The sequence below is a fragment of the Haliaeetus albicilla genome, chromosome 20 (assembly GCF_947461875.1).
Source record: "Haliaeetus albicilla chromosome 20, bHalAlb1.1, whole genome shotgun sequence".
Lineage (NCBI taxonomy): Eukaryota > Metazoa > Chordata > Aves > Accipitriformes > Accipitridae > Haliaeetus > Haliaeetus albicilla.
In genome coordinates this window covers 10,913,402-10,926,832 of record NC_091502.1, presented here as the reverse complement: position 1 = coordinate 10,926,832, position 13,431 = coordinate 10,913,402, and the positions used below count along the sequence as shown (strand labels likewise).

Genomic DNA, 13,431 nt, shown 5'->3' with positions numbered 1-13,431 from the left:
TCTGCCGGAAAGTAGATATGAAGGTGGTAGTGCTTGGGAGCAATCACAGTTGGAAGCAGGGTAGTCAGTTTGTGCCCTTCTCATACTCAGTAGTGTTGTATTTCATAAACTAGGTTCAAATACAGCATGTCCAGCTTCAACAAAAAACAGAATCAAATCTGACACTATTCATCAAAAGTACCTATGGGTTTAATCTGGGTCACCTGATTGTGGTCAAAAAGGGATATAGGTTCACAGGAGCCATGAAGCCATTCTCCAGGCATGTCCACACAAGTGGTACATCACAGACCTGACTATACTGCCTTTTGCCATTTGTCGTCTTCTTCCATAGTGAAGAACTCTCTGTCTGGCTAGATCTAAAAGTTTAGGGCCTCTTTATCAAGTATCTTCCCTGAAACTAGTTGGACTTGTAAAAAACCCGATATTACTCTATACATTTTGTTTCCAGTAAATTAAGTTAGGGGTATTCAGTCCCTTCAAGCATTGAAAAGAGCAGTTTTGAGGTAATCGTAAATTCTGAGTACAGCTGGATATACAAAAGCGGTCTTCATCTTTTCACCTCCCAAGATATTTATTCTTTCTCTCAATCAATTTGAAGCTCAAAAACATCAGTGGGAAGAACTTTATTAGCTCCAGTGGATTTTGTAATAGGTTCTTTATTTAATGTCTCTAAAGCTGGTTTTTGAGAAGTAAATGAATGAATGAATCCTGTTGCCAGGAGAGTTTTCCAGGATTCTCAGCACACATTATGGCACTTCCTTTACTGACTATTTTTCGTGAGTTTTGGCTGAGAAAATTTGTGTGAGCTCACTGAAATATAAACGCATTTTCTTCCCAGCTTTTAAATAATCAGTTGGTTATAAATCCAACGATGTTTTTGCCTTTGAATGTCTGTGGTGGTCTTTGTTTAGCATGCAGTTTGAATGTCATAATCTATTTTCCAGACTGCCAATTTTATGATCAATAAACTGTAATATTTTCTGAATTACATGAGAGTTTGCAGATGACTCTACAGAGAAGCTTCTCTCTTTTCATCTCTGCAATGCTTGCAGTAAATATTTTGTGTTTTAAAACTACAGGCTTAATACACTGAAATAACTCTTCGTTGCTTCCCCGACTAGATTTCTGCAAGCAACAGTTGAACTCTTAGAACTTTCTGAGCTAAATCTGTAAGCTTTCGCTGGCATCATTCTTCCCCAAACTGACTATTCACTATGGAGGATCTGGCCTTGCTAAAAACCAATGGTTTCCTTCTCAGAGCCTAACATTATCTAATTGTAATGACAGTCATACAAGTTTGAAGTTGTAAAATGTATATATTCTTTGATTCAGTTCAGGGCTGGCACTGAGTTTAGTTGATATTTCACGCTATTTTCCTCATAGAACAAAAGTGCAAGTTATTAATTAAAGGCTTTATTTTCACTTGTTTTGTGACTTGTAACTTGGTTGCAATGAAATGCTCCAGGAATGATGGGCGACTAACCAATTAGTCCTTTGGAAATTCATGCACTGCTGTGGCTTGTGATAGACTCCACATCCCTATATTAGGTGCACTATTTGAATCACCTTCTTACCCTCAGAAATTGTCTAGCTGACCTTTATTGGGATAACATTTCAGCTCCCAAGCAAGCACGGCAGGAAACCTTCTTTACCAAATGCTAATGGAAGGTACTTATGATCATACTCTATCCTACTTCAGTTTATACTGTAAAAAATTTTTGCTGGCTCTTGTAATAATACTATTACAAAGACTTTAATCAGGACAAAAATGGTCTCTTGTTAGCATTCTCCTAAAGAACAGGTTCTTCAGATTCCTTAAATATATTGATCCTGACACTTGGCTTCCCAGGCTGAGAATGACATCATGGTTCAGAAATTGCTTCTGATTTCTTATAGCTTTGTATATACACTAAAGAAGTAAGTTCTCTGCTAATCCTCAGTGCTTAGCAGTGAGGACATTTTTCTGCAGGAATCTTTCCTCCTGTATTTAGGCCATTCATGATGTTAAAAAGAAAACAGTAGCAGCTGATGGCCATGGCCCAGATCTACAGCCCTTTCTAAGTTTCTTGTCTTCCTTTTCATAGGTACAAAGAACCCCAAAAGATACTTCTGCCAGGCAGCTGAATACATAGTGCAGATCCTCAGCGAGGGGAAGACCAAGCCAGATAATCAGTTTTTGCATTTCCCCTCTGGCTCAGGGGAAGAGCCAGTGTAAAACCTTCTGGTCTGGAAGGTTTCCTGGGTGGTGGCACCCAGTTCTGGTTGGTTGTCTCACCTCGTGGACCATTCTCAGAGCATTTTATTGTGACCAGGCCACACTGCCTGTTCTGAAAGTCTGAGAGCACAGTCTGTCCTGAGAGCACAATCTATCCTTCACCTTCAAGAAATTATATGGCAGCTGAAGCTCTACATAAAATGTCCCCAGATTGTCCCATAGTCACAGAGATTAAGTTACACAACCTCTGCAGTTCAGGAATATGCATATAACAACTAGTCTGAAAATATTCCAAAGCATTTCTCTCAGCTGTATTTCCTGCATCACTTCTGTGTATTTCCCTTAAAAGAACTATTGCAAAGGATATTTTTAGAGTAGATTATTCACAGGTTCAAAATTCTGGGTTCCACTCAAGTGGTTGGATATACCACTTACAATTCAGTGCTTAAATTGTTATGGTCAGGCTACTCAAGCATTCCTCTAAATTGAACTGAGGTCTGCCCTCAGCTTGTCGTCTTTGTTGATGTTTCAGTGGAGGAAGAATTTCTTAAAAACTGATCTGTAGTTGATTAACTTTGACAGCTTCCCCTCCTAACCTGAAATCTTCCAGAACTGTTTAAATTCTTGTTCTGTCCCTTCCCTGGTGAAATGCTGTTGCTTTCAGACAAAAAGAGATGGTATCTAAGAATTATCCCATTTATTTTTTAATTTTCAGTTCCTTCATTTAAAAAAAAAAAAAGTGTCAGTATGGAAACAGAAAATGTGGTTATTTTCTAGTGGAAACACAAAGCATTTTGAGGTCAGGAGGTCTGTGTGTGAATGAAAACTGGGATCATACTTAGTGGGAACCTCAAAGCAGCTTTTAAAAGCTGTAGCTCTTTTTTGCATAGAGGAAATGACAGAGTATTTATATTTCAAACTATTTTGGCAAGAAACAGTCACATCTGTATCAGTGGGTTCCTATATTCAGAAAATAAAGTAACAAAGATTTGTTACTACAGAATTATTTGTTGCAAGGCCCTCTATGCTGAGTGTATGCTTTCCACAATGATTCTTACTCTCTCCATGCCCATTGGAAAGCAATATCACCTCTTTATCTCTCCATCTCTCAGAGATGTCAGACCTTTGTACTTATCACTGGATGATGTGAAGATTAATTAATATTCACACAAAAAAAGTACCTCTGCTTGCCCTCAGGCTCAGCAGGAAGGATGGCTGCAAATATTTTTTTTTTTTTTGTGAAAAGTGGGTTAACTTGCTCCATTCTTTCCCAAACAAGATACAATCACAAACTGAAGGATCTGTCCAAAGGGAGGAATAAGATGGTGAGGGGAGCAGCCACTTAGCAGCCTGGAGTAGCAACTCTTTCGGAAATATGAAAGAGCAACTCCTTCAGAAACACAAAAGATGATCTTCTTTGAGAACTGTATTTCCACAGCTAAAGGAATAAATGTTTACCACATATGCTAACTCAACTCTAGCTGCTTTGAGAAACAGCAGTGCTGAGGAAGCACTTGCCCAGCTTCAGCATGCTCTAATATTTTGAGTTCCACCATGAGAGTTTCAGAGGATACATTGCCCATACAGACTCTGGAAACCTTTGAAACGTCCACCCCACTGCTATCACTAGTGCTTGCTGGACATGGCTAGCACAGGTTGCCACATGCCAGCAAACTTTGCAAATCCCAGAAAATGCCAGCAGGTTTGTTTGGCTGCAGGAGCCCGGCACACTGGATAGTTTGTAGTGCTCAGGGGTCTGTCTTTTCTCTCACCCTTTACACCAGGCTTGTCTTAAAAGCCACCTTCACGCCATGCAGTCAGGCCAAATCCTTCCAGAGTCAACAGACTGTAAGAAGCAAGCAAGTGATCCCGGTGGTGATGCAGCCAGTCCTCGGCCAGGCTCCTCCTCTTGCTTGCCAAGCTTGCCACTTGCTGTCCCCTGACTGCAGGAGTAGTTCAGGAGTATCAGCCCCCCCAGAACAAAGTACAGCATCTCCACCTGCCTGCATGGTTTGCTCCCTTCTGTCTTCCTCAGGCCCTCCACAAAATGTACAGTGGATATAGTTTACATCAGAGTTCCTGAAATAAGTGCCATAAACTTTTATATATATATGTATATAAAATATGTATTACGTAACAACGTTCAAACACATGTTCATATCTCATTAGATATGACACTAATTATAGTATTTGCCGCTTCAATAATCTATGTAACAGGAATGTAATATTCCAGTAAGGTATTAACAACAGCTAAATATTTATTCATCTTTGTTTTTTCATATATATACATTTTAACCTCTGTATAATGAATTTCCACATACCCTAAATAAAAGTCATGTTAGGATAGGGTTTGGCAATTTGCTGAATCAGAGTTAAAAAAGCACCCACTCAGAACTGAACTTCAATGTAAACTTCTTTTAGGAAAGTTGTTTTGTGTAGACCAAAAGTTGAACAATATTTTTAAAAGAAATACAATGCACTACAATAAAGGAGAATATGCACTGCCTTCCTAAAAATAGTATGCACCAAGAAAAGCAAAGTAGCCAGGTCAATCTTCCATAAATGTTACCTTTCACAGGGATAGCTATCAACAAAAGAAAAAGGTTTTTTTGCCCTGACTCTTAAAGAACTATAAAAACTATAGTTAACCTTGTTCACATCCACCTACTAATTGGTACATTTAGGAAAATTTAATTGATGGCTTCCCAAACAGATTATCAGAAGACTGTCTCCTGCTGGATTGCTGAGCCCTTCCTCTGCAGCAACGAGTGTTGGTCAGTTCACCAGCTGTGCATCTGGTTTGATAACATATGCCAGCTTATTTGTTTCCATATGAATTCAGATGATAAATTATTACGGTAGGCATCAGAAATATTGGTAGGTTGCTCATAAAATACATTGTATAAAGATATGAATTTGCTATTGTAACACTAAAAATCAGTGCACTTGGTTCTAAATTTTAGTGGCTTTGAATTTCTCCCTCAGTTTCTATACATGCTAGAAAGACCAGGAGACTGAAAAAACTCTGACTATGTCTGGATCCAATGCATTTCACATTGTACTATATTATTTTTCAAACTATGGAAGTTTGTGTATTGATGTTTTTCCTTCATACAGATCAATTGTAATAATAATAAGATTATGAAAGGATTAGCCATGATTTTTTAATGCAATATATTATATATCACATGCAGCTCAGCACAGTGAGTGTCTGTCACTGACCTTTAATGCTTTTATTTCTCACACACCTAAGCAGAAGGAATACTGGGTCTCTGCTCTCTTTGGGACATTAGAGAATTATGGTCAGTGAATAGGATTGTGCCATCACTAGTAGAAGGCCCCAGGCTTTGCATTGATCTAACAGGGCTGGCCTCAGGACTTGTTTGGATTTGTCTAGGCTTGAGCTTTTTGTAGTTTTAGCAGTTGTCTAGCAGTTAGATGAATATTGCCTAAGTATGTTTTAGCTTTAGTTTAGCTGTGTGGAACTGTGGTGTAAAATACACTGTTAACTAATGAACAGTGATCTAACACAGAGTTATTCTGTGTAGAGTGAGCTAACTATGAACCTTGAATAAAAATGTAGTGTCATGAAGCACAAGCACGGGCGGACAGCAGAGGCCCCAGGACTGTAATCACAAATCACAGTGGCTACAGGACTACAACCTCATGGAAACAGATGACACTGGGAACAGAAAACCAAGAATAAACCGGTGCATTCTGACTAGAATTTTAATACTTTAATTAGACTAACAATAATTTTTTGTGTCCTTGTATAAGCTGTGTTCCCCTTCTGTCCATCACTAAATTGCCTGTCCACCAATATGTCTCATGAAAGCATACATGGTGAATTGACCAATATAAAAAGAAACAGTTCTTTAAAGGATGCTCAGAAATAAGATTTAAAATAATCTGAAAAGGCTTTTGGAGAGCAAATCCATTTGTTTGTCCATATGAGGCAGAAAAATACAGATGTAGATATAGATGGAGATTAAGATAGAGATAGAGATAGAGATACAGACATAGATATAGATATAACCTGTAGGAAAAATAATATAGATAATAACTGGTAGGAAAAAGAATTTGATTAAAATAAAAATCTGTAAGGAGTTTATACAAATGCATCATTCTAATTTAAAATCCCAATAGAGACAGATGTATATACATCTTTCTTAATTACCTGAAAGTGAAACTTCTTCCATGCAACATTCTGTGAGATAAATCTGCAGTTTTTGATGAATTTTAAAGGCTGAGGGGCAATTTAGGCAGGTGAACCAGCAGTGACCTTACCCAGCTCAGTAAGGAGGTACTCTTGGTTGCTCTCTCTCCTAAATCAGATAAGGATGTGGGATATAGGCTATTCATCATTGCCTAAGCTCAGGTCCCAGATGTATTCCCCAGCATGTGATAATGGAAAGTATCTATACCCAACACTTGATGCCAGAAGCACCTTCTCCACAAGGGAAATACGTGCTGGAAAAGACCATAGGTAGAAAGAACAGGAAAAAGAGAATTCATTTCTAAATGCAGTTACTTGACAAATAGCAACAATTATGTTTACCTGCTTCTGATAACTGCTTAGAGATCCCAAGGCATTACATTGTAATACTATTAGGGAAACAGGATGAATGTGGGTATATTATATTAATATCTGATAAACATCATTATTCAATGCTGAAACAAAGAATTAAAAAATATTTAATCTCTCTTCTGTGCTGAAGAAAAGACTCAGAAATCTCATTATGCTTCCTTCCTGAGTATTGAAAATAGGGTAATTTTATTCAATTCAGGATAATGTAGATGAATTAAATAAACCTTGAGCTGGATTTGCTGGTTTACTAATGGAACAGAGAATGTGTTATACTTCTCCTATTCCTTCCTGGCCACATGTTTAAACAGGGACCAGTCTAGGATCCTCTACTCCCTCTCCAGTTTCCACATGTTTCACTGGAAGTTTTACCAGTGCTGTTCCAGTGCTTTCATTTTACAATGCTCAGTGTTTCAAAGCAAATGGGGCTCTGTAATCCTTCAGTCAAAAGACCTGTTGAGTCAAGAGAACAAGATATTTTGAACAGAAGCGAGTTCTTATCCCCAACAGATTCAAAGGTCACCTTTGTAAAAGGTGCTGTTTCACACCGCAAAGCTCTGCCCAGTCAGGTGTAACTGGAGCAAGGCTGCCCCAGGTTCACTGATGCTTCTAGGCAACACCACATCTTATATTTATTATTTTAGACTCTGATTCTTACATAGGCAGATTACGGGCTCACAGGGAAGTGTCTGAAACCAGTAATAGGCATTCTGAAGTGTGATTATAATTTGAATGCTGATGACGCTTTGTAATGCATAATCTGTACTGTAAAATGAAAGGTGATAAGTATTAGACATGTTTCCAGTATCTGCATGCTTTGTAAGCACAAAACTTGTATCAGAATTTTCATCGGGGGCATGGTAGACACAAACATGTAATGATAAATGCCAGTAGTTTTAATTAATTGAAAATTCTGTTATTTTCATACTGATTGCAGGATTATCTGCTTTGGAAAACATTGCTTCTTAGATAATAAAAATATTAACTGAGTATACAGCAGCACAGTGTGATCAAATAGAAGCATTTGGTGGAATATAAGGTCAACTATAAAGACATTTTAGTTTGCGATGAATCACTTGTACACAGCAAATTATATACTCATGCATATTATATTTAAGAAAAGTTATATACAGATGCATCAGAACGCTACTTGTTTGTTTGGATAGCACCAGTATATTATGTTCAAACCTCCTAGATCACCTTCAGAAGCTCTGAATAATTCTGCCCTATAGAGTATTTTGCAATTGAAGTGTCTCCTGGCCACTGTGTCAGCAGTGTCATGTCTTGACTTCTCCCCTGTCTGTTCTCACGCTTTCAATCAAATAGCCTTTCTAAGTTGCCCCATGCACATTAATTTTATTTTCTCATATAATTTCTGAAGTATGTAAAATAAACTCGTTCCTAGCCTTTTCATCATTACTTTTAGCCATTCATCTTGAATGATAACTGCCTCATTCAAACATATATTTTCTTGCCATTTCTACTTTACCTGTAACCATATGTCTAGCTTGTTACTTGCACTTAAAGTTCTCTGAATCGAGCACTGAATTTGTTCAGGACATAACAGCAGATTTTTTACATAGTACAATAATGCAGATAAATATCAATAGTTCTGTATTTTGTTGTGTTGTGTTTTGTTTTGTAATTTTATGTTATAGTATTACTGCATCGTCAGTCACTTTTCTACCAGCTTCCCTTTTTGAAAGTAACAGTTTAAATTTGTAACTTTCTGGAAGATAAGCCCAGACATGATGATCATATAAAGTAAAAGTTTGGCCATCCTGAAACAAATGGTCCTATTCCTACTGGATTTCTAGGATTAAAGGGAAGTGAAAAAAACATGTAGCTCCCCCTTTGATAGAACCTGGAGGACATAGAGGGTGAGAAACTCTGACTCACATTACGCTAGCTAGGTCTTAGTAAGAATGCTCTCCAAACCCAGGTTACTCACATTGGACTTGGTATGGTATGGTATGACCAATGGCAGCCAGGTAGAGGGGAGACACAGACAAACAGAAGCTATCTTCTCTGTGCTACGATGTACAGTCAAATAAAGGGCAGCACAAAAACACGGATTTCTAACAAATTCCATATACAAGCCCTCAAACTGGCTTTCAGAACAGACTTTTTACCAGCAATACGATGAAAAGAAAACATACAATCATAGAATCATAGAATGGTTTGGGTTGGAAGGGACCTTTGGAGGTCATCTAGTCAAACCTCCCTGCCATGAGCAGAGACTTCTTCAACTAGATCAGGTTGCTCAACAATAACCACAAATCTGTTGTCTCACAGAGGAGGTGCCATATCACTCTCATAACCAAACCCAACAGAACTGGCACTGGTACTCGAAAAGTAAATCTGGCTTCAGCATGCCAAGAAAAGAGTTTCGTACATCACTGGCCCCACAAATACTCACTACTTACATTTCCAACTGTATTTTTCTTAAAATATGTAACACTCTAGCTCACCAATTTCTGCTCTCAGGGACACAAACTTGAACAACACCATAGGCCTGAGTGGAATCACACCCCTGAACCACATTTGTGAAGCACTAAGATCTCTCTTCTGAAAAAGGACAGACTGCACTTTCAGAATATCTTGAAGACATTCTCAGGTTGGAGAACATCCCTTTGTAAGAACTGTTCCTGTACAAGGAAAGTTCAGGTCCCTGTCATAGGGCCTCGGTCACTTTTTGCCAGAATCACTTACCTCCATTTGTATAAAACTAACACCAAAGGCCCTGCTACTGATTATGTTTTCAAAACTGGGACACAACTGGTGAACAATCTTGTGTTCACTTTTCAAATAACATCTTAGAGGGTTTCTCCTACCCACAGTAGAAGACCAGGAAGCAAAGCCACTAGAACACTGTATCTGGAAGGTCCCAAAGACAATTTCTTTTCAAGTGACACCAAGTTCCAAACAGCAATTTCCTATATATTTATTGAATTTATTTTTATTTAAATGAACAGATTTTCTATACCCAATAGTAGGTTGGGTCTGTTTCTCTTGCATGTTACCAGACAATTGTATGAATCTGCTTCTGTTCACTTTATGATCAGAAGTCTATTCAGTTTTTCTGCCTCTTGTTCAATAGCTACACTTGCTCCATTTTGCAAATCTGATCTTGAGTGAATGGGCTGTTCAGAAGAATATAATTTTATTCACTGGTTTTAATTACTTTTAACTTTAATTTCTGACTGATTTATATTTTAGCATATCAGATGCTTCAATTTTTGGATGAAGAAATTCCATTTAAAACTTTAATTTACACAGATAGTTATGGGGAAAAAATAAATATTGAGATTCACAGTTCTGTATAAAGAAAAAAAGAAAGAAAAGCAGTATTGTTTGAGCAATTGCATACAGATTTACCACAGAGAAACAGTCCCAAAACCTGAGCAAAACCGTACTTCAGAAAATTACTGCAGATACAGAACACTGGAGAAAGAGTAAGATTGAGATCTCCTGCCAAAAAAGTGAATACATCAGTATTAATCCAAGCAGCAGAAATTCTAATAGTCAAGCTGTCAAATTTCAACAATAAGGAACACCTTTTTTATTTAGGAGCTGTTCCTCATAACCAGATTTAATCAAGCCTTCTCTATTTGCATAATTTCTTCAAAGAGCTTGGGATAATGCTTTGCCACTTTCAATCTTTTTTCCTACATTAAGAAAATGCTTCTATCAAGTGTCTCTTTACAGTGCTATATAAGAAATTTTGTCTTCAAGAAATCATGAAAACTCTTTGAAAGCTTGGCCTCACTGGCAAAATTAAAGACTTTCTTCTGAGCCAATGGGAATATGCTTCTCTCCACAGACTGTGTTTAGCAGGTGGAACCCAAGTCCTTAGCCTAAAGATGTAATAGCACATAAAATTACGGTGCTTTGGGAGACATCTCCCATTTCTTCTGTTACATGCTATTTTAGGCAGGAATGGTTGGACCTCCTGTTGTGCTTCCTTGCCTCCACTGCCTGACTTCGTTGTGCATTCTGATGCAAACCTACCAATGCAAGACCGACAGTCCCATGCAACAACTCTTTGCAGTTGGCCTGGTGCCCTGCCAACTTTCTGTTAAAGTTCACGTGTTGAGGACAGAACATGTTACAAGATCAAACTCAAAACATGCTGAAATGAAAACAGAATGAAAAGTCTAAGAGAACTTACTGGTATGTGGTTGGACTGACATTGATGCGGCGTGGGTGACTTCCTGACTCGAACTTGCTTGCGAGGGTGACGTTGTTCCCAAAGAGACAATAACGTGGCATTCTTACACCAACGACACCGGCCAGCACCGATCCTGAGTGAATGCCTATCCTCATCTGGAAAAACATGAGATCCATGTCAGTCTGTCTCTCTTGTGCTTCCCATGATAATATCATTAACACTTATTTACAAGCCAGTCACAGCAACCCTTTCAAAGAAATAATAAACCAAAGAATAAAGAGTGAACTGGAAGAAAACAGGCTCTCCCATTCCTCTAGTGTAAATCAGATGCAGTTAAAAAAAGAACAAAAACGTGGTTATCTTTTTACTAAAACTATTTTCTTCTTTTGTGCATGTTTGCTGGAGACTACAACAGTCAAAACAGGGATCATGAACAGAATAGGATGGGATCACCAAGAGTTACTGCAATATCAGCCATCAAATTACACAAATAGATACATTACAGAGGGTTATTTTTGGCACCACTTCTAACACAGGCTTTAAAGTAAGACCCAAATTTTCTCAAACTGGCAAAGAGTAATAAAGTGGAGTGAATGAATATGGTGCTTTTATCTTCTTTGTGTTTTTTTCCTTCTAAACTCCTCAAGGTCTAAGGTCTTTCTCACTTTGTCAGACTTGAGAGATACTGCACCAGTGAAGATGCTGAAGATTAAGGCACCAATGATTTTAAAAATAATTGTATCCCCTCAAAATAAGGAGGAATAAATCCCCAGCAAATAAAAAAAAAATCCATGTGACTATTCTAGCAATCATCCCATGTAACTGAGATGTGGCGATTACGTTGATCTGTAAAGCTTGAATTCAACATCTAAGTTTCTTTCAGAGTGAATAATCAAACAGGGATTTATTCTGCATACATATTAGCAATTGTGTTTGCCAAGAAAATAATTTTTACAAATAGGAAAGTCTTTTTCTGTTGTTAACTTTATTACATTAAAAAATGAAAAGAAAATATTTATATCTTCTGAGAATACTCTTACTCATAGGAACTGGACTGTTGCAAAACAAGAGATAACATGAAGAAAATAAATAGCAGCTACTAAAACAGAGGGTCTGATGGTGTCTGAATGAGTCACTTAACTAATACTATACTCAGTATGGTCCTTTGACCTATTCAATTCACAGTTATCACACTGTGCTTTTGTCTGTCAAACCCTATTTTTTTAATAACACAATATATATTTACTCAAATACAAATAAAAAATCATTGTTAGCACTTTTTTATGTTAAGACAAATGCCAGCATTTTATAACTTTGGTGTCCATGAAGTTCTACGAACTCGTGGGACCCCACATTATTTCAGTGACTATAGTTCTTCCCATGTGTCCAAGACTTTTATCATGCAGCTAAGCACCCTTTTCATTTTTTTGCTCTCTTATATGTCACAGACAATGGGTATAGCATTATATCTGCTATACACTAAGCCCATGCGTAACTTAAGAACATGTCGTTCTGCATTCAGTGTGATACTGATTACAACATTTTCACAGGCAACATAAAACCTTCAATCTTCACAATAATGCTGTTAATTACAGACTAGGATTTTTTTTAAAAAAATAATCTGTGAATAAATAGCACTCAAATTTGATTGAGCTTTCAAACCTTTACTACGGTTTGGAAGGCAGCTACTGAAATCCTTTGAATACTCTTACCCTATTGGGCTGGGAAGCACCCACAAACTTGCTTTGGCTGTGAACATCTGTGCAAACCCATCACACCTACATTATTTTGGTCATATTTGGCATGAAGATTTCCTGCTTTTGCCACAACATACATTTAAACTTCATTGTTCACTTCCAGTGAAAAAAGTGCTCCTGCAGTCAAGAAGTGAGAAAACAGCCCTTCTACATATTAGTGAGGTCAGTACCTGCCGTCAGCAAAAGATTATAAGCAGAAAGTCTTGCTTACACAACAGCAATTATGCTGTCAGCTTTCAATAAATAATGAACTTACAGTGTCTTGGTTTTGTGAGATGGGAAAAGGATTAGTTATTTTGTACACAATTTTAAGAACAGAGCTAATGCTACCTATTTGTTCCAATACTACTCTGCACATTTATTTAAGAATCACAAACCACTTGCTGTGACCTCTTCTAGGGTGCATTTAAACAAATGTGAAAGCCAGATTGAAACTATAAGAAAAAGCACTAGCTTTGTTTTGCTGTTGGAAAGTGGAAATGAGAGTATACATTAGAGTGGAAGGAAAATCTGGTAGCAAAAAATGCAATAAAAAATTAAAAGTTACTTTTGCAATATATGCAAAACTTGCTTGGGAAGTTATATAGTTATAGTTCCCAAGCTATATTGTATATGCAGCCCTTATCAGTGCTTTCCCAGAACAGTTACCATTAAAGATTATTAATAACATATGAAATGCAAATTAGGTGGCAACACTAGGATG

At 37.5% G+C, this 13,431-nt stretch overlaps 1 protein-coding gene across 1 annotated transcript in view; it reads right to left on the bottom strand.

The window, feature by feature from the left end:
- Positions 1 to 13,431, bottom strand: part of GUCY1A2 (guanylate cyclase 1 soluble subunit alpha 2) — a 177,357-nt gene that overhangs the window by 19,480 nt on the left and 144,446 nt on the right. Inside the window, exon 7 of the mRNA XM_069808272.1 lies at positions 10,972 to 11,126. Within this exon, the coding sequence (XP_069664373.1) occupies positions 10,972 to 11,126 (155 nt within the window). The remainder of the gene's footprint in view (positions 1 to 10,971; positions 11,127 to 13,431) is intronic.